Source organism: Oncorhynchus kisutch, linkage group LG17 (genome assembly GCF_002021735.2).
Source record: "Oncorhynchus kisutch isolate 150728-3 linkage group LG17, Okis_V2, whole genome shotgun sequence".
NCBI classification, from domain to species: domain Eukaryota; kingdom Metazoa; phylum Chordata; class Actinopteri; order Salmoniformes; family Salmonidae; genus Oncorhynchus; species Oncorhynchus kisutch.
Genome location: NC_034190.2, coordinates 87,453,690 through 87,476,184, shown reverse-complemented (window position 1 = coordinate 87,476,184; position 22,495 = coordinate 87,453,690). Strand labels below are relative to the sequence as shown.

General features: G+C 45.7%; 1 protein-coding gene across 1 annotated transcript in view; it reads left to right on the top strand.

Moving 5' to 3' along the window:
* The window catches only part of lgr6 (leucine-rich repeat containing G protein-coupled receptor 6), a 115,684-nt gene that overhangs the window by 89,825 nt on the left and 3,364 nt on the right, over window positions 1–22,495 (top strand). Inside the window, exons 17-19 of the mRNA XM_031793365.1 lie at window positions 3,643–3,768; window positions 12,959–13,113; window positions 14,986–15,066. Of these exons, the coding sequence (XP_031649225.1) occupies window positions 3,643–3,768; window positions 12,959–13,113; window positions 14,986–15,066 (362 nt within the window). The remainder of the gene's footprint in view (window positions 1–3,642; window positions 3,769–12,958; window positions 13,114–14,985; window positions 15,067–22,495) is intronic.

Here is a 22,495-nt window from a genome sequence, read left to right as displayed (position 1 = left end):
GACAGACAGACAGACAGACAGACAGACAGACAGACAGACAGACAGACAGACAGACAGACAGACAGACAGACAGACAGACAGACAGACAGACAGACAGACAGACAGACAGACAGACAGACAGACAGACAGACAGACAGACAGACAGACAGACAGACAGACAGACAGACAGACAGACAGACAGACAGACAGACAGACAGACAGACAGACAGACAGTAAGTAAGTAAGTAAGTAAGTAAGTAAGTAAGTAAGTAAGTAAGTAAGTAAACATCAAGAAAACCAGTATGTTAACACTCTTGATAAACAGGGCAAAATAGAAATGACCCTTTAACAGTTAGCATCACCTTGATCTCCCCCTTTAAATAAAGGATGCACTGTGGCTGCCTTCCAACCAATGGGAACCTCCCCAGAGAGGAGAGACATGTTGAAAAGGTCAGAGATGGGCTTGGCAGTGATAGGGGCAGCAACCTTAAAGGAGAGAGGTTAAAAGGTCAGAGATAGGCTTGGTGATGATAGGGGCAGCAACCTTAAAGGAGAGAGGTTAAAAGGTCAGAGATAGGCTTGGTGATGATAGGGGCAGCAACCTTAAAGGAGAGAGGTTAAAAGGTCAGAGATAGGCTTGGTGATGATAGGGGCAGCAACTTAAAGAAGAAAGGGTCTAACCCATCTGACCCAGATGTTGTTTTGAGGTCAAGTTTCAGGAGCTCCTCGAGCACCTCAGACTCAGTGACCGCCTGCAAGGAGAAACTTTGTAGCGGGGCAGTGGGTAAAAGAGGGAGAAGCATCGGGGATAGTCACATTAGAAGGGGTGGGAGATGAGGAAATGTTGGACGGGCAAGGAGGCATGGCTGAGTCAAATAGGAATCCAGATTAAAGAGCTCAGCCATGTTCTTCTTGTCAGTAACAACCACATCATCAACATTAAGGGACATGGGCAGCTGTGAGGAGGAGGGTTTATTCTCCATGTCTTTAACCGTTTCCCAGAACTTCTTGGGGTTCGACCCACAGAGAGAGAACTGCTCCTTAAAGTAACTACCTTTGGCCTTCCGGATAGCCTGAGTGCACTTTTCTAATTTGCCTGAACGAGAGCCAGTCAGCCTGAGTATGCATGTGCCGAGCCTTTCGCCAAATGCAATTCTTGAGGTGGAGTAACTCTGCAAGATCACAGTCGAACCAGGGACTAAACCTGTTTTTAATGCTCATTTTCTTTATGGGGGCGTGTTTGTTAACAATACCACTGAAAATATCAAAAAAGAAGGTCCAAGTGTCTTCGTCAGAGGGAATCAAGCTGATTCTATACCATTTTACAGAGGCCAGGTCATGAAGGAAGGCTTGCTCATTAAAGTTTTTTAGCGTCTGACAAATCAGGACAGCTCGTTTCACTGAGCAGCCATTACAAACACAGGCTGTAAAACAGTGATGACTAAGGTCATTACAGAAAACACTAGACTGATACCTATCAGGATTATTTGTGTGGATAACCTCAATGAGATAAGCCTTTTCTGGGTGTTTGGAGTCATACCTTGTGGGATTGGTAATAATCTGAGAAAGATTTAGGGAGTCCCATTGCTTTAGGACTTGGTCAGGTGGTTTAAGCATGTCCCAGTTTAGGTCACCTAGCAGGACAAATTCAGACTTAGTGTAAGGGGACAGGAGAGAGCTTAGGACAGGTAGGCTACAGGCCGGTGCTGATGAAGGACGATAGCACACAGCAACAGTCAACAAAGAGCTTTTGAAAGCTTAATGCTTAAAACAAGCTAATCAAATTGTTTGGGGGAGACAACCGAGCACTGAAGGTATTCCTTGGTAAAGATTGACACTCCACCACCTTTGGAAGATCTGTCTTGCCGAAAAAGGTTATCATCAGTTATTTGTGTTGGCTCGGACTACACAGAGCTAGATGTAATCACATGAAAACCCCTTTCTCTAGAAGGAAACCACTTTCTCTAGAAAGAAAGCCCTTTCTCTAGAAGGAAAGCCCTTTCTCTAGAAGGAAAGCCCTTTCTCTAGAAGGAAAGCCCTTTCTCTAGAAGGAAAGCCCTTTCTTTAGATCCAAAGCCACTGTATTAGCAGAGAACAAATGTGTCGTGTCTTTGGCTATGCTGGATTAAGTGATATGACATGCTATTCTATCATTTCTCTGTAATTAATATCACCTGATTAAGCTAATCAGGTAAATAATGAACTAGAAAGTCGGGGCATCATGAAAGTGTGTTTATAGAGCTGTTATCTTCCAAATAAACTCTTAAAGACCTAGTAATATTTTACATCAATTTAGTCTCATCTGAAAGTTGAGTCTCATCTTCACGAACCCTGGCTAACAAGTTGAATCTGCAATACAAGATTTGGTTTAATTATTTATTTACAAAATAACTAAATAATCACACAGAATTACATTTACACAGAATGGATCATACATTATGTCATAAAGGAAAACATCCTTAGCGGACGGAACAGATTTAACAGCTGGTTACACAAGGAAAGGGGGTTGGGTTTGAGTGAAAGAGCGGGAAGACTGAGGAGCAAAAAGGTTTTGTGTCTCTATCGGGCCGTAGGCAGCTATGCTATCGTAAATACAGAATCTTATGCATTCTAAATTACCGCTAATTTGAAAAAGGAAAATGCAATGAATATTTACTCTGACCTGCGCTTCGATCAGTTGCTCGTAGATGGGAGGCCGGGTTGTCCTTTGAAGAATGTCTGGTGGTAGAATGGATACTTGATAGTACCGTCGTTGAGGTGGTAGAACAGTTACTCTGTCCGTCCTCTCCTAGCCCACGTCTACAGTTGCTGTGCTAACGCAAGGGCTTCTTTTTGAATAAGAGTTCAGAGTTCTTACCAAGTTGACAAACCTGACTTTATTCTGGCTGGAATAGTCGAAATTCATCCTTCTAGCATGTAGGTCGTCACCTTCACATTGATATTTGGTGCTAATTTCGTCAGGTTCTTGCTGAGGTTGGCTTAGTTCTGTAGGTGGTCTTTGTCCTTTCAATGTGGGGATGGTAAATCCTCACGTCCTCGGAACAGAAAGTTACATTTTCGTCAAGAGGCTTATATAGGATTGGGAGAGAGGGCCGTCTTTCATAGTTTATAACCAATGTCTGTTCACATGGGCGGGGCCACTGAGTTGAGCTTAGTTCACTCATGAAAACCCTATTCTCTCATTTAGGAGCTAAAAATTACATTTAATCTTTTCACAAATAGTTTCATATTTAAACATTTAAATTGCATAACAATTCCATGTGAATCTGATAACTAGAATGTGTCGACTTTCCAAGATACAGTTTATGTCGTCCTATCATCAGTAATCATGTCTCAGACTCCAACTGAACTGACATCATATTCATTCAGTACCAACGCATATATTCAACTGGTTCTATTACCGAAATATGGTTCCGTTTCCCATCTTCTGATGTCACCAGACTCTCTATGTAAACAAATGGATTTTCAACAGTCACATTGGTAGAGTAGAGAGAGGAAAAAGGGGAAATGTATTTATGGGGGTCATAAAACCTCCCCATCAGGCCAACGTCATGACACATGACACTTACAAACACGCAAGGAGCACAGAACATGTTTGTGGATTTCACAGTAAGTGTTTTCATAATAATTTTAAACATGACTGAATTCCCCCTCCTTGTACAGGGACCTGAGTGAGAACAGTCTTACATCACTTCCTGTGGGTGGTCTGGGGGGACTGACCCATCTGAAGCTGAAAGGAAACATGGAGCTCTATGAAGACTTCAGCCCTGAACTCTTCACCCGCATGAGGTATGACCCCTGACCCCAAACCTCTGACCCCTAACTCTTCTCATGGATAAGGTATGATGACCCTAACTCTAACCCCTGACCTCTGACACTCAACCCTAACCCTTCAGCCCTGAACACTTCCCACACAGACCCACAAGGAATCCGCGCACGCATAATTCTGACGGAAATCCGCAACAGAACGCATAGGATTTTAAAGCTAAAAATAAACTGCCAACTGATAGCAAAGTTAAATAAAATGTACTTGTTGTTGAAGTTGCGTTTTTCCTCTGTTTTCATTTATGTTTTTGAATCACCGAAAAGTGTAGCCAGTGGTGTAGCCCACTCTCCCCACCAAAGCCCCTCCCCTGTGTGAGTGACAGCTACTCTAGCCAGTGGTGTAGCCCACTCTCCCCACCAAAGCCCCTCCCCTGTGTGAGTGACAGCTACTCTAGCCAGTGGTGTAGCCCACTCTCCCCACCAAAGCCCCTCCCCTGTGTGAGTGACAGCTACTCTAGCCAGTGGTGTAGCCCACTCTCCCCACCAAAGCCCCTCCCCTGTGTGAGTGACAGCTACTCTAGCCAGTGGTGTAGCCCACTCTCCCCACCAAAGCCCCTCCCCTGTGTGAGTGACAGCTACTCTAGCCAATGGTGTAGCCCACTCTCCCCACCAAAGCCCCTCCCCTGTGTGAGTGACAGCTACTCTAGCCAGTGGTGTAGCCCACTCTCCCCACCAAAGCCCCTCCCCTGTGTGAGTGACAGCTACTCTAGCCAGTGGTGTAGCCCACTCTCCCCACCAAAGCCCCTCCCCTGTGTGAGTGACAGCTAATCTAGCCAGTGGTGTAGCCCACTCTCCCCACCAAAGCCCCTCCCCTGTGTGAGTGACAGCTACTCTAGCCAGTGGTGTAGCCCACTCTCCCCACCAAAGCCCCTCCCCTGTGTGAGTGACAGCTACTCTAGCCAGTGGTGTAGCCCACTCTCCCCACCAAAGCCCCTCCCCTGTGTGAGTGACAGCTACTCTAGCCAGTGGTGTAGCCCACTCTCCCCACCAAAGCCCCTCCCCTGTGTGAGTGACAGCTACTCTAGCCAGTGGTGTAGCCCAATCTCCCCACCAAAGCCCCTCCCCTGTGTGAGTGACAGCTACTCTAGCCAGTGGTGTAGCCCACTCTCCCCACCAAAGCCCCTCCCCTGTGTGAATGACAGCTACTCTAGCCAGTGGTGTAGCCCACTCTCCCCACCAAAGCCCCTCCCCTGTGTGAGTGACAGCTACTCTAGCCAGTGGTGTAGCCCACTCTCCCCACCAAAGCCCCTCCCCTGTGTGAGTGACAGCTACTCTAGCCAGTGGTGTAGCCCACTCTCCCCACCAAAGCCCCTCCCCTGTGTGAGTGACAGCTACTCTAGCCAGTGGTGTAGCCCACTCTCCCCACCAAAGCCCCTCCCCTGTGTGAGTGACAGCTACTCTAGCCAGTGGTGTAGCCCACTCTCCCCACCAAAGCCCCTCCCCTGTGTGAGTGACAGCTACTCTAGCCAGTGGTGTAGCCCACTCTCCCCACCAAAGCCCCTCCCCTGTGTGAGTGACAGCTACTCTAGCCAGTGGTGTAGCCCACTCTCCCCACCAAAGCCCCTCCCCTGTGTGAGTGACAGCTACTCTAGCCAGTGGTGTAGCCCACTCTCCCCACCAAAGCCCCTCCCCTGTGTGAGTGACAGCTACTCTAGCCAGTGGTGTAGCCCAATCTCCCCACCAAAGCCCCTCCCCTGTGTGAGTGACAGCTACTCTAGCCAGTGGTGTAGCCCACTCTCCCCACCAAAGCCCCTCCCCTGTGTGAATGACAGCTACTCTAGCCAGTGGTGTAGCCCACTCTCCCCACCAAAGCCCCTCCCCTGTGTGAGTGACAGCTACTCTAGCCAGTGGTGTAGCCCACTCTCCCCACCAAAGCCCCTCCCCTGTGTGAGTGACAGCTACTCTAGCCAGTGGTGTAGCCCACTCTCCCCACCAAAGCCCCTCCCCTGTGTGAGTGACAGCTACTCTAGCCAGTGGTGTAGCCCACTCTCCAAAGCCCCTCCCCTGTGTGAGTGACAGCTCCAGGGTACAGAGCTCAGTGAGTGAGTGACAGCTCCAGGGTACAGAGCTCAGTGAGTGAGTGACAGCTCCAGGGTACAGAGCTCAGTGAGTGAGTGACAGCTCCAGGGTACAGAGCTCAGTGAGTGAGTGACAGCTCCAGGGTGCAGACAGCTCTGGAAGATGTGCTCTCTCTCCATCCTACTCTAGCCAGTGGGTGAACGACCCATTGTAACAGATCTGTCTGTAAGATGTGCTCTCTCTCCATCCTACTCTAGCCAGTGGGTGAACGACCCGTTGTAACAGATCTGTCTGGAAGATGTGCTCTCTCTCCATCCTAATCTAGCCAGTAGGTGAACGACCCGTTGTAACAGATCTGACTTTCTTGGATTAAGGAAACTTTACCACTGCGGCCCAAGCTGTCATTTCCTGTCTCGACAACAATGGGGTTGACTTTAACAATGTGTGGGCTTTTGTAAGTCGAAGAAGGTGTTCTGTCAGGCTCCCCAGCGTCATCTGAGCATTCATGCTGGGTAATGACCATTATCCTGTGAGGCCTGTGTACGCTGTGCAGACCAGGTGCGGCTCCTGAATACGTGCTGTGAAGTTCCTGGCCGAGTACATGGATGTGCTCCCCGAATTCACTACGACCAGAAACAGCCAAGTATGTCCAGGACCTTTGTGAGCTGCTGAGGGAACACACACCCTGCTGAAGGCCCAGGCAGTGTTCATTCTGGAGCATAGTGTGGAGATCGTGGCTAACCTGACAAGGCTGGATGAGACAACAGCCCACCACATCACCTGCAAGCTGGAAGACTTGAGAGTGCAGTTTGAGTATGGCAGAACAGCTGGAGCTAACGACTGGCGCCCTCGTTCAATGGAGCTGCTGGGGCAGCTTCCCAGCCAGAGGAAGACAGGTTCTCCTGCATTGTTGTTCCAGTCTGCCGCATGCGCCATCAAGCTGTGCTGGAGAAGCACCCCTGTCCTTCACCTGGTTACTAGATCCAGCCCGGGTGGTAGGACCAAGAAAGGACACGAAGGACTATGTCCATGCCATCCCTGCTCTGAGCCAGGTGTCTGCAGAGGAGTGGCAGAGATACATGGGCATCGACAAGGCAGACGCTATGGAAGTCAGTGGACTGGTAGACAGCTAGTCAGGACAGGAAGCTACCTCAGTGGACTGGTAGACAGCTAGTCAGGACAGGAAGCTACCTCAGTGGACTGGTAGACAGCTAGTCAGGACAGGAAGCTACCTCAGTGGACTGGTAGACAGCTAGTCAGGACAGGAAGCTACCTCAGTGGACTGGTAGACAGCTAGTCAGGACAGGAAGCTACCTCAGTGGACTGGTAGACAGCTAGTCAGGACAGGAAGCTACCTCAGTGGACTGGTAGACAGCTAGTCAGGACAGGAAGCTACCTCAGTGGACTGGTAGACAGCTAGTCAGGACAGGAAGCTACCTCAGTGGACTGGTAGACAGCTTGTCAGGTTATAGATAAGTAGAGGTCAGTAATGGGGAATTACTGCTTCCTACAAGACCACAAAACGTGTAAGCTACATTTCAACCTGTCTTTGAAAAGCCAGTCAGGTAAAAAGGGGTGTGTCTTAATTAAAGGGGCAGTGTTGTATTTTGAGAAAAGGCTTGACTATGCAAATAAGCCAATAGTCAGAGGGGTAGTCTACGTTGTCTAATTGTCTGTATGGTAATAATAATGAATTTGATTTTGTTAAGTGGGGTCTTACCTCATACAACACAATACACTGCAATTCACAGTCACCTATTTGGCCCATGGTGTTAACCTCATAGAGGCTACTGTAGGCCTGAACACCTCATAGATGCTACTGTAGGCCTGAACACCTCATAGATGCTACTGTAGGCCTGAACACCTCATAGATGCTACTGTAGGCCTGAACACCTCATAGATGCTACTGTAGGCCTGAACACCACATAGAGGCTACTGTAGGCCTGAACACCTCATAGAGACTACTGTAGGCCTGAACACCACATAGAGGCTACTGTAGGCCTGAACACCACATAGAGGCTACTGTAGGCCTGAACACCACATAGAGGCTACTGTAGGCCTGAACACCACATAGAGGCTACTGTAGGCCTGAACACCACATAGAGGCTACTGTAGGCCTGAACACCACATAGAAGCTACTGTATGCCTGAACACCACATAGAAGCTACTGTAGGCCTGAACACCACATAGAGGCTACTGTAGGCCTGAACACCACATAGAGGCTACTGTAGGCCTGAACACCACATAGAGGCTACTGTAGGCCTGAACACCTCATAGATGCTACTGTAGGCCTGAACACCACATAGAGGCTACTGTAGGCCTGAACACCACATAGAGGCTACTGTAGGCCTGAACACCACATATAGACTACTGTAGGCCTGAACACCACATAGAGGCTACTGTAGGCCTGAACACCACATAGAGGGTACTGTAGGCCTGAACACCACATAGAGGCTACTGTAGGCCTGAACACCACATATAGACTACTGTAGGCCTGAACACCACATAGAGGCTACTGTAGGCCTGAACACCACATAGAGACTACTGTAGGCCTGAACACCACATAGAGGCAACTGTAGGCCTGAACACCACATAGAGGCTACTGTAGGCCTGAACACCACATATAGACTACTGTAGGCCTGAACACCACATAGAGGCAACTGTAGGTCAGTAATGGGGAATTACTGCTTCCTACAAGACCACAAAACGTGTAAGCTACATTTCAACCTGTCTTTGAAAAGCCAGTCAGGTAAAAAGGGGTGTGTCTTAATTAAAGGGGCAGTGTTGTATTTTGAGAAAAGGCTTGACTATGCAAATAAGCCAATAGTCAGAGGGGTAGTCTACGTTGTCTAATTGTCTGTATGGTAATAATAATGAATTTGATTTTGTTAAGTGGGGTCTTACCTCATACAACACAATACACTGCAATTCACAGTCACCTATTTGGCCCATGGTGTTAACCTCATAGAGGCTACTGTAGGCCTGAACACCTCATAGATGCTACTGTAGGCCTGAACACCTCATAGATGCTACTGTAGGCCTGAACACCTCATAGATGCTACTGTAGGCCTGAACACCACATAGAGGCTACTGTAGGCCTGAACACCTCATAGAGACTACTGTAGGCCTGAACACCACATAGAGGCTACTGTAGGCCTGAACACCACATAGAGGCTACTGTAGGCCTGAACACCACATAGAGGCTACTGTAGGCCTGAACACCACATAGAGGCTACTGTAGGCCTGAACACCACATAGAAGCTACTGTAGGCCTGAACACCACATAGAGGCTACTGTAGGCCTGAACACCTCATAGAGGCTACTGTAGGCCTGAACACCACATAGAGGCAACTGTAGGCCTGAACACCACATAGAGGCAACTGTAGGCCTGAACACCACATAGAGGCTACTGTAGGCCTGAACACCACATAGATGCTACTGTAGGCCTGAACACCACATAGAGGCTACTGTAGGCCTGAACACCACATAGAGGCTACTGTAGGCCTGAACACCACATAGAGGCTACTGTAGGCCTGAACACCACATAGAGGCTACTGTAGGCCTGAACACCACATAGAGGCTACTGTAGGCCTGTATTGAACACCACATAGAGGCTACTGTAGGCCTGAACACCACATAGAGGCTACTGTAGGCCTGAACACCACATAGAGGCTACTGTAGGCCTGAACACCACATAGAGGCAACTGTAGGCCTGAACACCACATATAGACTACTGTAGGCCTGTATTGAACACCACATAGAGGATACTGTAGGCCTGAACACCACATAGAGGCTACTGTAGGCCTGAACACCACATAGAGGCTACTGTAGGCCTGAACACCACATAGAGGCAACTGTAGGCCTGAACACCACATATAGACTACTGTAGGCCTGTATTGAACACCACATAGAGGATACTGTAGGCCTGAACACCACATAGAGGCTACTGTAGGCCTGAACACCACATAGAGGCTACAGGGTTGATAGGTTGATAACCGCAGGGTTACACAACATATTTGGGTTTGTGCATGAGGTAAGAGGACCTTAACCCTAAGCCCTAACCTCTGAGCTGTGTGAGGACTTTAACAATTCCCGAGGATGAAGTTTTAGTCTTTAAACCTTGTTTGCTTCTTGAGGTAAGAGGACCAGCCTCACGGTTTTAATCTATCAACCTCGTCTGCTTCTTGAGGTAAGAGGACCAGCATCATGGTTTTAGTCTTGAGGTAAGAGGACCAGCCTTATGGTTTTAGTCTTGAGGTAAGAGGACCAGCATCATGGTTTTAGTCTATCAACCTCGTCTGCTTCTTGAGGTAAAAGGACCAGCCTCATGGTTTTAATCTATCAGCCTTGTCTGCTTCTTGAGGTAAGAGGACCAGCATCATGGTTTTAGTCTTGAGGTAAGAGGACCAGCCTCGAGTTTTTAATCTTGACGTAAGAGGACCAGCATCGTGGTTTTAACCTTGACGTAAGAGGACCAGCCTCATGGTTTTAGTCTTGAGGTAAGAGGACCAGCATCATCGTTTTAGTCTTGAGGTAAGAGGACCAGCCTCATGGTTTTAGTCTTGAGGTAAGAGGACCAGCATCAATGTTTTAGTCTTGAGGTAAGAGGACCAGCATCATGGTTTAAGTCTTGAGGTAAGAGGACCAGCCTCATGGTTTTAGTCTTGAGGTAAGATGACCAGCCTCATCGTTTTAGTCTTGAGGTAAGAGGACCAGCCTCATGGTTTTAGTCTTGAGGTAAGAGGACCAGCCTCATGGTTTTAGTCTTGAGGTAAGAGGACCAGCCTCATGGTTTTAGTCTTGCGGTAAGAGGACCAGCATCAATGTTTTAGTCTTGAGGTAAGAGGACCAGCATCATGGTTTTAGTCTATCAACCTCGTCTGTTTCAGCCGTCTCAGCAACCACCTGTAGTAATCGTCAGAAGAACACTCCCACCGTCCAACTCTTAAACTATTCCAAACCATCTCCTGTCCCAGCCACCAACAGAATCTCAGGTCTCCTGACCCAGCCTCCAACAGAACCTCAGTTCTCCTGACCCAGCCACCAACAGAACCTCTGGTGTTCTGACCCAGCCACCAATAGAACCTGAGGTGTTCTGACCCAGTCACCAATAGAACCTGAGGTGTTCTGACCCAGCCACCAATAGAACCTGAGGTGTTCTGACCTAGCCACCAATAGAACCTGAGGTGTTCTGACCCAGTCACCAATAGAACCTGAGGTGTTCTGACCCAGCCACCAATAGAACCTGAGGTGTTCTGACCCAGCCACCAATAGAACCTGAGGTGTTCTGACCTAGCCACCAATAGAACCTGAGGTGTTCTGACCCAGCCACCAATAGAACCTGAGGTGTTCTGACCTAGCCACCAATAGAACCTGAGGTGTTCTGACCCAGCCACCAATAGAACCTGAGGTGTTCTGACCCAGCCACCAATAGAACCTCAGGTGTTCTGCCTGTCATGTAAACATGTCACTCTCTATATTCAACATCAACAACACCTTGGAGAACTCCTGTATCCATCCATGCTTCCCTCTATCTCCCCATCCCTCCCTCTATCTCTCTATCCCTTCCTCAATACCTCTATCCCTCCCTCTATCGCTCCATCCCTCCCTCTATCTCTCTATCCCTCCCTCAATCCCTCCATCTATCTCTCCATCCCTCCCTCCATCCCTCCATCTCTCTCTCTCCATCCCTCCCCTATCCCTCTATCCCTCCCTCTATCGCTCCATCCCTCCCTTTAAACTATGGTGAGCTCCCTGCAGGGAGGTTCATCACGCTAACAAGAACCAGCATGCTACTGATCAAAGAAATTCCTCAGATGTTTCTGACTGAAAATAACCTCTCTTCCTCCCTCTCTCTCTTCCCCCCCTCTCTCTCTCTCTCTTCCCATCTCTCTCTCTCTCTCTCTCTCTCTATTCCCATCTCTATCTCTATTCCCATCTCTCTCTCTCTCTATTCCCATCTCTCTCTCTCCTCTTCCCCCCTCTCTCTCTCTCTCTTCCCATCTCTCTCTCTCTCTATTCCCATCTCTATCTCTCTTCCCCATTTCTCTCTCTTCCCATCTCTCTCTCTCTATTCCCATCTCTATCTCTCTTCCCATTTCTCTCTCTTCCCATCTCTCTCTCTCTCTATTCCCATCTCTCTCTCTCTCTTCCCATTTCTCTCTCTCTTCCCATCTCTCTCTCTCTCTATTCCCATCTCTCTCTCTCTCTTCCCATTTCTCTCTCTTCCCATTTCTCTCTCTTCCCATTTCTCTCTCTTCCCATCTCTCTCTTCCCATTTCTCTCTCTCTTCCCATCTCTCTCTATTCCCATCTCTCTCTCTCTCTTCCCCCCTCTCTCTCTCTCTTCCCATCTCTCTCTCTCTCTCTCTATTCCCATCTCTCTCTCTCTCTATTCCCATCTCTCTCTCTCTCTCTATTCCCATCTCTCTCTCTCTTCCCATTTCTCTCTATTCCCATCTCTCTCTCTCTTCCCATTTCTCTCTCTCTCTCTTCCCATTTCTCTCTCTCTTCCCATCTCTCTCTCTCTCTATTCCCATCTCTCTCTCTCTTCCCATTTCTCTCTCTCTTCCCATTTCTCTCTCTCTCTATTCCCATCTCTCTCTCTATTCCCATCTCTCTCTCTTCCCATCTCTCGCTCTCTCTTCCCATTTCTCTCTCTTCCCATCTCTCTCTCTCTCTATTCCCATCTCTCTCTCTCTTCCCATCTCTCGCTCTCTCTTCCCCCCCTCTCTCTATTCCCATCTCTCTCTCTCCCCATCTCTCTCTCTCTCTCTCTCTTCCCATCTCTCTCTCTTCCCATCTCTCTCTCTCTCTATTCCCATCTCTCTCTCTCTTCCCATCTCTCGCTCTCTCTCCCCATCTCTCTCTCTCTCTTCCCATCTCTCTCTCTCTCTTCCCATCTCTCGCTCTCTCTTCCCATCTCTTGCTCTCTCTTCCCCCCATCTCTCTCTCTTCCCCCTCTCTCTCTCTCTTCCCCCCCTCTCTCTCTCTTCCCCCCTCTCTCTCTCTTCCCATCTCTCTCTCTCTCTTCCCATCTCTCTCTCTCTTCCCATCTCTCTCTCTCTTCCCATCTCTCTCTCTCTCACTTCCCATCTCTCTCTCTCTCCCCATCTCTCTGTCTCTCTCTCTCTCAGGGTGGTAGAGATGCCGTATGCATACCAGTGCTGTGTCTATGGGTCATGTGACAGCTATAAGCCCATCAGCCAACCGGAGACTGAGCAGAGCAGTGAGGAGGAGGAGCTAGACCAGAGGACCGTCGCCCTATACCCCATCCACACCGACACACTCTGTAAGAACCCATGCACACAGCGCACACACACATACTGTAAGAACGCACACACACACAGCGCACGCAGACACACAGAATGCACACACACAGCGCACGTACACACACTGTAAGAATGCACACACAGCGCACGCACACACACAGAACGCACACACACACAGCGCACGTACACACACTGTAAGAACGCACACACACACACCGCAGGCACACACACTGTAAGAACGCACACACACACCACCATTACACACACACACACAGCGCACGTACACACACTGTAAGAACGCACACACACACACACAGACTGTAAGAACACACACACTGGGTTTCGGGGTCAGGGCAGGGTAACAGGCTAATGTTCTGTCTGTGAGTCTGGAACAGATGCTGTTTCTAACATGTCAGAGCCCTACTTAATCATAGATACCTGGCACAGCAGCACACACTCTCCTTTCTCTTATTTATAGACTTCATTACCTTATCTATAGACCATTACCTTATCTATTGACTTCATTATCTTATCTATCGAGTTATTTCTCTTATCTATAGACCATTACCTTATCTATTGACTTCATTATCTTATCTATCGAGTTATTTCTCTTATCTATAGACTTCATTACCTTATCTATAGACTTCATTATCTTATCTATCGAGTTCGTTCTCTTATCTATAGACTTCATTACCTTATCTATAGACCAGTACCTTATCTATTGACTTCATTATCTTATCTATAGACTCCATTATCTTATCTATCGAGTTCTTTCTCTTATCTATAGACCACATGACCTTATCTATAGAATCCGTTATCTTATCTATAGACTTCATTATCTTATCTATAGAGACCATTACCTTATCTATTGACTTCATTATCTTATCTATAGACTCCATTATCTTATCTATCGACTTATTTCTCTTATCTATTGACTTCATTACCTTATCTATAGAATCCACAATCGTATCTATTGACTTCATTATCTTATCTATCGAGTTCTTTTTCTTATCTATAGACTACATTACCTTATATGTAGAATCAGTTATCTTATCTATAGACTCCATTATCTTATCTATAGAGACCATTACCTTATCTATTGACTTCATAATCTTATATATAGACTCCATTATCTTATCTGTCGACTTCTTTCTCGTATCTATAGTTCCATTTTCTTATATATAGACTCCATTACCGTATCTATAGAATCCATTATCATATATATATACTCCATTATCTTGTCTGTCGACTTATTTCAAGTATATATAGTTCCATGATCTTATATATAGACTCCATTATCTTATCCATAGAATCCATGATCTTATCTATTGACCTCATTATCTTATATATAGACTCCATTATCTTATCTGTCGACTTATTTCTCGTATATATAGTCCCATTATCTTATATATATATACTCCATTACCTTATCTATTGACTTCATTATCTTATATATAGACTCCATTGTCTTGTATATAGACACCATTATGTTATCTATAGACTACATTATCTTATACATTGACTCATTATCTTAGCTATACACTCCATTATCGTAGCTATAAACATCATTACATTACACATAGACTCCATTATCATATTGATATACCACATTATCTTACCTGCAGACTCCATTATCTTATCCATAGACTTCCTTATCTTATACATAGACTCCATTCTGTTATATATAGACTCCATTGCCTCATCTATAGACACCAATTATCTTACAGATACTCCATTATCATGTGTGCACACTCCATTGTCTTAAATAAAGACTCCATTATCCTATATATATACTACATTATCTTATATATAGACTTCATTATTGTATCTATAGACTCCATTATCTTATATATACTCCATTATCTAACTTGACAGTTCTGTTGTTTATTCAGATGACCCAGACCTGGAGGATCTCCAGATGGAGATACAGGAATCTAAACTACAGACTAACATCCAGTGCTCACCTGTACCAGGTACACACACCTAATACACATGTACCAGGTACACACAATTAATACACCTGTACCAGGTACACACACCTAATACTCCTGTACCAGGTACACACACCTAATACACCTGTACCAGGTACACACCTATGTTTAATACACTTGTACCAGGTACACACACCTATGTTTAATACACCTGTACCAGGTACACACACCACTGTTTAATACACCTGTACCAGGTACACACACCACTGTTTAATACACCTGTACCATGTACACACACCACTGTTTAATACACCTGTACCAGGTACACACACCACTGTTTAATACACCTGTACCATGTACACACACCACTGTTTAATACACCTGTACCAGGTACACACACCTATGTTTAATACACCTGTACCAGGTACACACACCACTGTTTAATACACCTGTACCAGGTACACACACCACTGTTTAATACACCTGTACCATGTACACACACTACTGTTTAATACACCTGTACCAGGTACACACACCACTGTTTAATACACCTGTACCATGTACACACACCACTGTTTAATACACCTGTACCAGGTACACACACTACTGTTTAATACTCCTGTACCAGGTACACACACCACTGTTTAATACACCTGTACCAGGTACACACACCTCTGTTTAATACTCCTGTACCAGATTCAAGTCTTGAATGAGTGTATTGTTAAATACAGTGCATTTAGAAATGGTTCAGACCCCTTGACTTTTTCCACATTTTGTTACGTTACAGCCTTATTCTAAAATGGATTCAATAAAACATTTCCCTCAACAATCTACACACAATACCCCTTAATGACATCACAATACCCCATAATGACATCACAATACCCCATAATGACATCATAATACCCCATAATGACATCACAGTACCCCATAATGACATCACAATACCCCATAATGACATCACAGTACCCCATAATGACATCACAATACCCCATAATGACACCACAATACCCCATAATGACATCACAGTACCCCATAATGACATCACAATACCCCCATAATGACATCACAGTACCCCATAATGACATCACAGTACCCCATAATGACATCACAATACCCCATAATGACATCACAGTACCCCCATAATGACATCACAGTACCCCATAATGACATCACAATACCCCATAATGACATCACAGTACCCCATAATGACATCACATACCCCATAATGACATCACAGTACCCCATAATGACATCACAGTACCCCAGTAAATGACATCACAAGTAACCCCATAATGACATCACAGTACCCCATAATGACATCACAATACCCCATAATGACATCACAATACCCCATAATGACAACCATACACCATAGACATCACAATACCCCATAATGACATCACAGACCCCATAATGACATCACAATACCCATAATGACATCACAGTACCCCATAATGACATCACAGTACCCCATAATGACATCACAATACCCCATAATGACATCACAGTAACCCCATAATGGACATCACAGTACCCCATAATGACATCAACAGTACCCCATAATGACATCACAGTACCCCATAATGAACATCACAGTACCCCATAATGACATCACAATACCCCATAAGGACATCACAATACCCCATAATGACATCACAATACCCCATAATGACATCACAATACCCCATAATGACATCACAATACCCCATAATGACATCACAATACCCCATAATGACATCACAATACCCCATATGACATCACAATACCCCTTAATGACATCACAGTACCCCATAATGACATCACAATACCCCATAATGACATCACAATACCCCATAATGACATCACAATACCCCATAATGACATCACAATACCCCATAATGACATCACAATACCCCATAATGACATCACAATACCCCATAATGACATCACAATACCCCATAATGACATCACAGTACCCCCATAATGACATCACAATACCCCACAATGACATCACAGTACCCCATAATGACATCACAATACCCCATAATGACATCACAGTACCCCATAATGACATCACAGTACCCCATAATGACATCACAATACCCCATAATGACATCACAGTACCCCATAATGACATCACAGTACCCCATAATGACATCACAATACCCCATAATGACATCACAGTACCCCATAATGACATCACAGTACCCCATAATGACATCACAGTACCCCATAATGACATCACAATACCCCATAATGACATCACAATACCCCATAATGACATCACAATACCCCATAATGACATCACAATACCCCATAATGACATCACAATACCCCATAATGACATCACAATACCCCATAATGACATCACAATACCCCATAATGACATCACAATACCCCTTAATGACATCACAGTACCCCATAATGACATCACAATACCCCATAATGACATCACAATACCCCATAATGACATCACAATACCCCATAATGACATCACAATACCCCATAATGACAAAGGGAAAACAGGTTTTTAGAAATGTTTGCAAATGTATTAAAATTCTAAAACTGAAATACCTAATTTATATAAGTATTCAACCCTCTGGTATGACACTGGACATTGAGCTCAGGTGCATCCTGTTTCCATTGATCATCCTTGAGATGTTTCTACAACTTGATTGGAGTCCACCTGTGGTAAAATCAATTGATTGGACATGATTTGGAAAGGCACACACCTGTCTATATAAGGACCCACAGTTGACAGTGCATTTCAGAGCAAAAATGAATCCATGTGGTCGAGACAGGATTGTGTCGAGGCACAGATCTGAGGAAGGGTACCAAAACATTTCTGCAGCATTGAAGGTCCCCAAGAACACAGTGGCCTCTGTCGTTCTTAAATGGGAGAAGTTTGGAACCACCAAGACTCTTCCTAGAGCTGGCCGCCCGGCCAAACTGAGCAATCAGGGGAGAAGGGCCTTGGTCAAGGAGGTGACCATGAACCTGATGGTCACTCTGACAGAGCTCCAGAGTTCCTCTGTGGAGATGGGGGAACCTTCCATCTCCGCAGCACTCCACCAATCAGGGCTTTATGGTAGAGTGGCCAGATGGAAGCCACTCCTCAGTAAAAGACACATAACAGCCCACTTGGAGTTTGCCATAAGGCACCTAAAAGACTCAGACCATGAGAATCAAGATTCTCTGGTCTGATGAAACCAAGATTGAACCCTTTGGCCTGAATGCCAAGCGTCACATCTGGAGGAAACCTGGCACCATCCCTAAGGTGAAGCATGGTGGTGGCAGCATCATGCTGTGGGGATGTTTTTCAGTGGCAGGGACTGGGAGACTCGTCAGGATCAAGGGAAAGATGAATGGAGCAAAGCACAGAGAAATTCTTGATGAAAACCTGCTCCAGAGTTCTCAGGAACTCAGACTGGGGTGAAGGTTCATCTTCCAACAGCACAATGACTCTAAGCACACAGCCAAGACAATGCAGGAGTGGCTTCAGGACACGTTTCTGAATGTCCTTCAGTGCAGCAACGCTCCCCATCCAACCTGACAGAGCTTGAGAGGATCTGCAGAGAAGAATGGGAGAAATTTCCCAAATACAGGTGTACCAAGCTTGTAGCATCATACCTGTTAGCAGTTGATGTTGTTCTTTAATAACACAGACCCCAAAGCAAATCAGGGGGAGGAAAATAGGTTAATTCAAAGAGAACAAATCATGCATAGGTAGATGGTAGATGTTCATGCTCCCCTGTCCTCAGTGATTCTCTCTCCAGGGATTCTCTCCAGTGATTCTCTCTCCAGTGATTCTCTCCTGTGATTCTCTCTCCAGTGATTCTCTCTCCAGTGATTCACTCTAGTAATTCTCTCTCCAGTGATTCTCTCTTCAGTGATTCACTCCAGTAATTCTCTCTCCAGTTATTCTCTCCACAGAACAAAGTGACAGGATCTAGTTTTATAACCCAGCCCTAGCCTGTGGTTGACCAATTAGAATTCCTTGCAATAAAACTGGGCCAATGGCCAAATAACAAGTAACCTATTTCAGAAGACAAATTCCTCCCATGTCTCTGATCCATTGCTCATTAATTCCCTTTTCGAGAAAAAAAACACTTTCCAGTGATCGTTGGGACTCTATTGACTTGTAGTCCTCTGCGTTGTGTATTTATCTTTATATCCTTGCAGACCCTAGAAGACTGGAGGCTGTAATCACTGCTAAAGGTGCTTCAACAAAGTACTGAGTAAAGAGTCTGAATACTTATGGAAATGTGACATTTTAGTTCTTTATTTGAAATACATATAATTTCTAAAAACCTGTTTTGGTTTTGTCATTATGGGTTATTGTGATGTCATTATGGGTTATTGTGATGTCATTATGGGGTATTGTGATGTCATTATGGGGTATTGTGATGTCATTATGGGTTATTGTGATGTCATTATGGGTTATTGTGATGTCATTATGGGTTATTGTGATGTCATTATGGGTTATTGTGATGTCATTATGGGTTATTGTGATGTCATTATGGGTTATTGTGATGTCATTATGGGTTATTGTGATGTCATTATGGGTTATTGTGATGTCATTATGGGGTACTGTGATGTCATTATGGGTTATTGTGATGTCATTATGGGGTATTGTGATGTCATTATGGGTTACTGTGATGTCATTATGGGGTACTGTGATGTCATTATGGGTTATTGTGATGTCATTATGGGGTACTGTGATGTCATTATGGGTTATTGTGATGTCATTATGGGTTACTGTGATGTCATTATGGGTTATTGTGATGTCATTATGGGGTACTGTGATGTCATTATGGGTTATTGTGATGTCATTATGGGGTACTGTGATGTCATTATGGGTTATTGTGATGTCATTATGGGGTATTGTGATGTCATTATGGGGTATTGTGATGTCATTATGGGGTATTGTGATGTCATTATGGGGTATTGTGATGTCATTATGGGTTATTGTGATGTCATTATGGGTTATTGTGATGTCATTATGGGTTATTGTGATGTCATTATGGGTTATTGTGATGTCATTATGGGTTATTGTGATGTCATTATGGGTTATTGTGATGTCATTATGGTTTATTGTGATGTCATTATGGGTTATTGTGATGTCATTATGGGGTATTGTGATGTCATTATTTTTTTTATTTTTTTTATTTATTTCACCTTTATTTAACCAGGTAGGCTAGTTGAGAACAAGTTCTCATTTGCAACTGCGACCTGGCCAAGATAAAGCATAGCAGTGTGAGCATACAACAAAGAGTTACACATGGAGTAAACAATTAACAAGTCAATAACACAGTAGAAAACGAAGGGGGGGTCTATATACAATGTGTGCAAAAGGCATGAGGAGGTAGGCAAATAATTACAATTTTGCAGATTAACACTGGAGTGATAAAAGATCAGATGGTCATGTACAGGTAGAGATATTGGTGTGCAGAAGAGCAGAAAAGTAAATAAATAAAAACAGTACGGGGATGAGGTAGGTGAAAAGGGTGGGCTATTTACCAATAGACTATGTACAGCTGCAGCGATCGGTTAGCTGCTCAGATAGCTGATGTTTGAAGTTGGTGAGGGAGATGAAAGTCTCCAACTTCAGCGATTTTTGCAATTCGTTCCAGTCACAGGCAGCAGAGTACTGGAACGAAAGGCGGCCAAATGAGGTGTTGGCTTTAGGGATGATCAGTGAGATACACCTGCTGGAGCGCGTGCTACGGATGGGTGTTGCCATCGTGACCAGTGAGCTGAGATAAGGCGGAGCTTTACCTAGCATAGACTTGTAGATGACCTGGAGCCAGTGGGTCTGGCGACGAATATGTAGCGAGGGCCAGCCGACTAGAGCATACAAGTCGCAGTGGTGGGTAGTATAAGGTGCTTTAGTGACAAAACGGATGGCACTGTGATAGACTGCATCCAGTTTGCTGAGTAGAGTGTTGGAAGCCATTTGTAGATGACATCGCCGAAGTCGAGGATCGGTAGGATAGTCAGTTTTACTAGGGTAAGCTTGGCGGCTTGAGTGAAGGAGGCTTTGTTGCGGAATAGAAAGCCGACTCTTGATTTGATTTTCGATTGGAGATGTTTGATATGAGTCTGGAAGGAGAGTTTGCAGTCTAGCCAGACACCTAGGTACTTATAGACGTCCACATATTCTAGGTCGGAACCATCCAGGGTGGTGATGCTAGTCGGGCATGCAGGTGCAGGCAGCGACCGGTTGAAAAGCATGCATTTGGTTTTACTAGCGTTTAAGAGCAGTTGGAGGCCACGGAAGGAGTGTTGTATGGCATTGAAGCTTGTTTGGAGGTTAGATAGCACAGTGTCCAAAGACGGGCCGAAAGTATATAGAATGGTGTCGTCTGCGTAGAGGTGGATCAGGGAATCGCCCGCAGCAAGAGCAACATCATTGATATACACAGAGAAAAGAGTCGGCCCGAGAATTGAACCCTGTGGCACCCCCATAGAGACTGCCAGAGGACCGGACAGCATGCCCTCCGATTTGACACACTGAACTCTGTCTGCAAAGTAATTGGTGAACCAGGCAAGGCAGTCATCCGAAAAACCGAGGCTACTGAGTCTGCCGATAAGAATATGGTGATTGACAGAGTCGAAAGCCTTGGCAAGGTCGATGAAGACGGCTGCACAGTACTGTCTTTTATCGATGGCGGTTATGATGTCGTTTAGTACCTTGAGTGTGGCTGAGGTGCACCCATGACCGGCTCGGAAACCAGATTGCACAGCGGAGAAGGTACGGTGGGATTCGAGATGGTCAGTGACCTGTTTGTTGACTTGGCTTTCGAAGACCTTAGATAGGCAGGGCAGGATGGATATAGGTCTGTAACAGTTTGGGTCCAGGGTGTCTCCCCCTTTGAAGAGGGGCAGCTTTCCAATCCTTGGGGATCTCAGACGAGATGAAAGAGAGGTTGAACAGGCTGGTAATAGGGGTTGCGACAATGGTGGCAGATAGTTTCAGAAATAGAGGGTCCAGATTGTCAAGCCCAGCTGATTTGTACGGGTCCAGGTTTTGCAGCTCTTTCAGAACATCTGCTATCTGGATTTGGGTAAAGGAGAACCTGGAGAGGCTTGGGCGAGGAGCTGCGGGGGGGGGCGGAGCTGTTGGCCGAGGTTGAAGTAGCCAGGCGGAAGGCATGGCCAGCCGTTGAGAAATGCTTATTGAAGTTTCGATAATCATGGATTTATCAGTGGTGACCGTGTTACCTAGCCTCAGTGCAGTGGGCAGCTGGGAGGAGGTGCTCTTGTTCTCCATGGACTTCACAGTGTCCCAGAACTTTTTGGAGTTGGAGCTACAGGATGCAAACTTCTGCCTGAAGAAGCTGGCCTTAGCTTTCCTGACTGACTGCGTGTATTGGTTCCGGACTTCCCTGAACAGTTGCATATCACGGGGACTATTCGATGCTATTGCAGTCCGCCACAGGATGTTTTTGTGCTGGTCGAGGGCAGTCAGGTCTGGGGTGAACCAAGG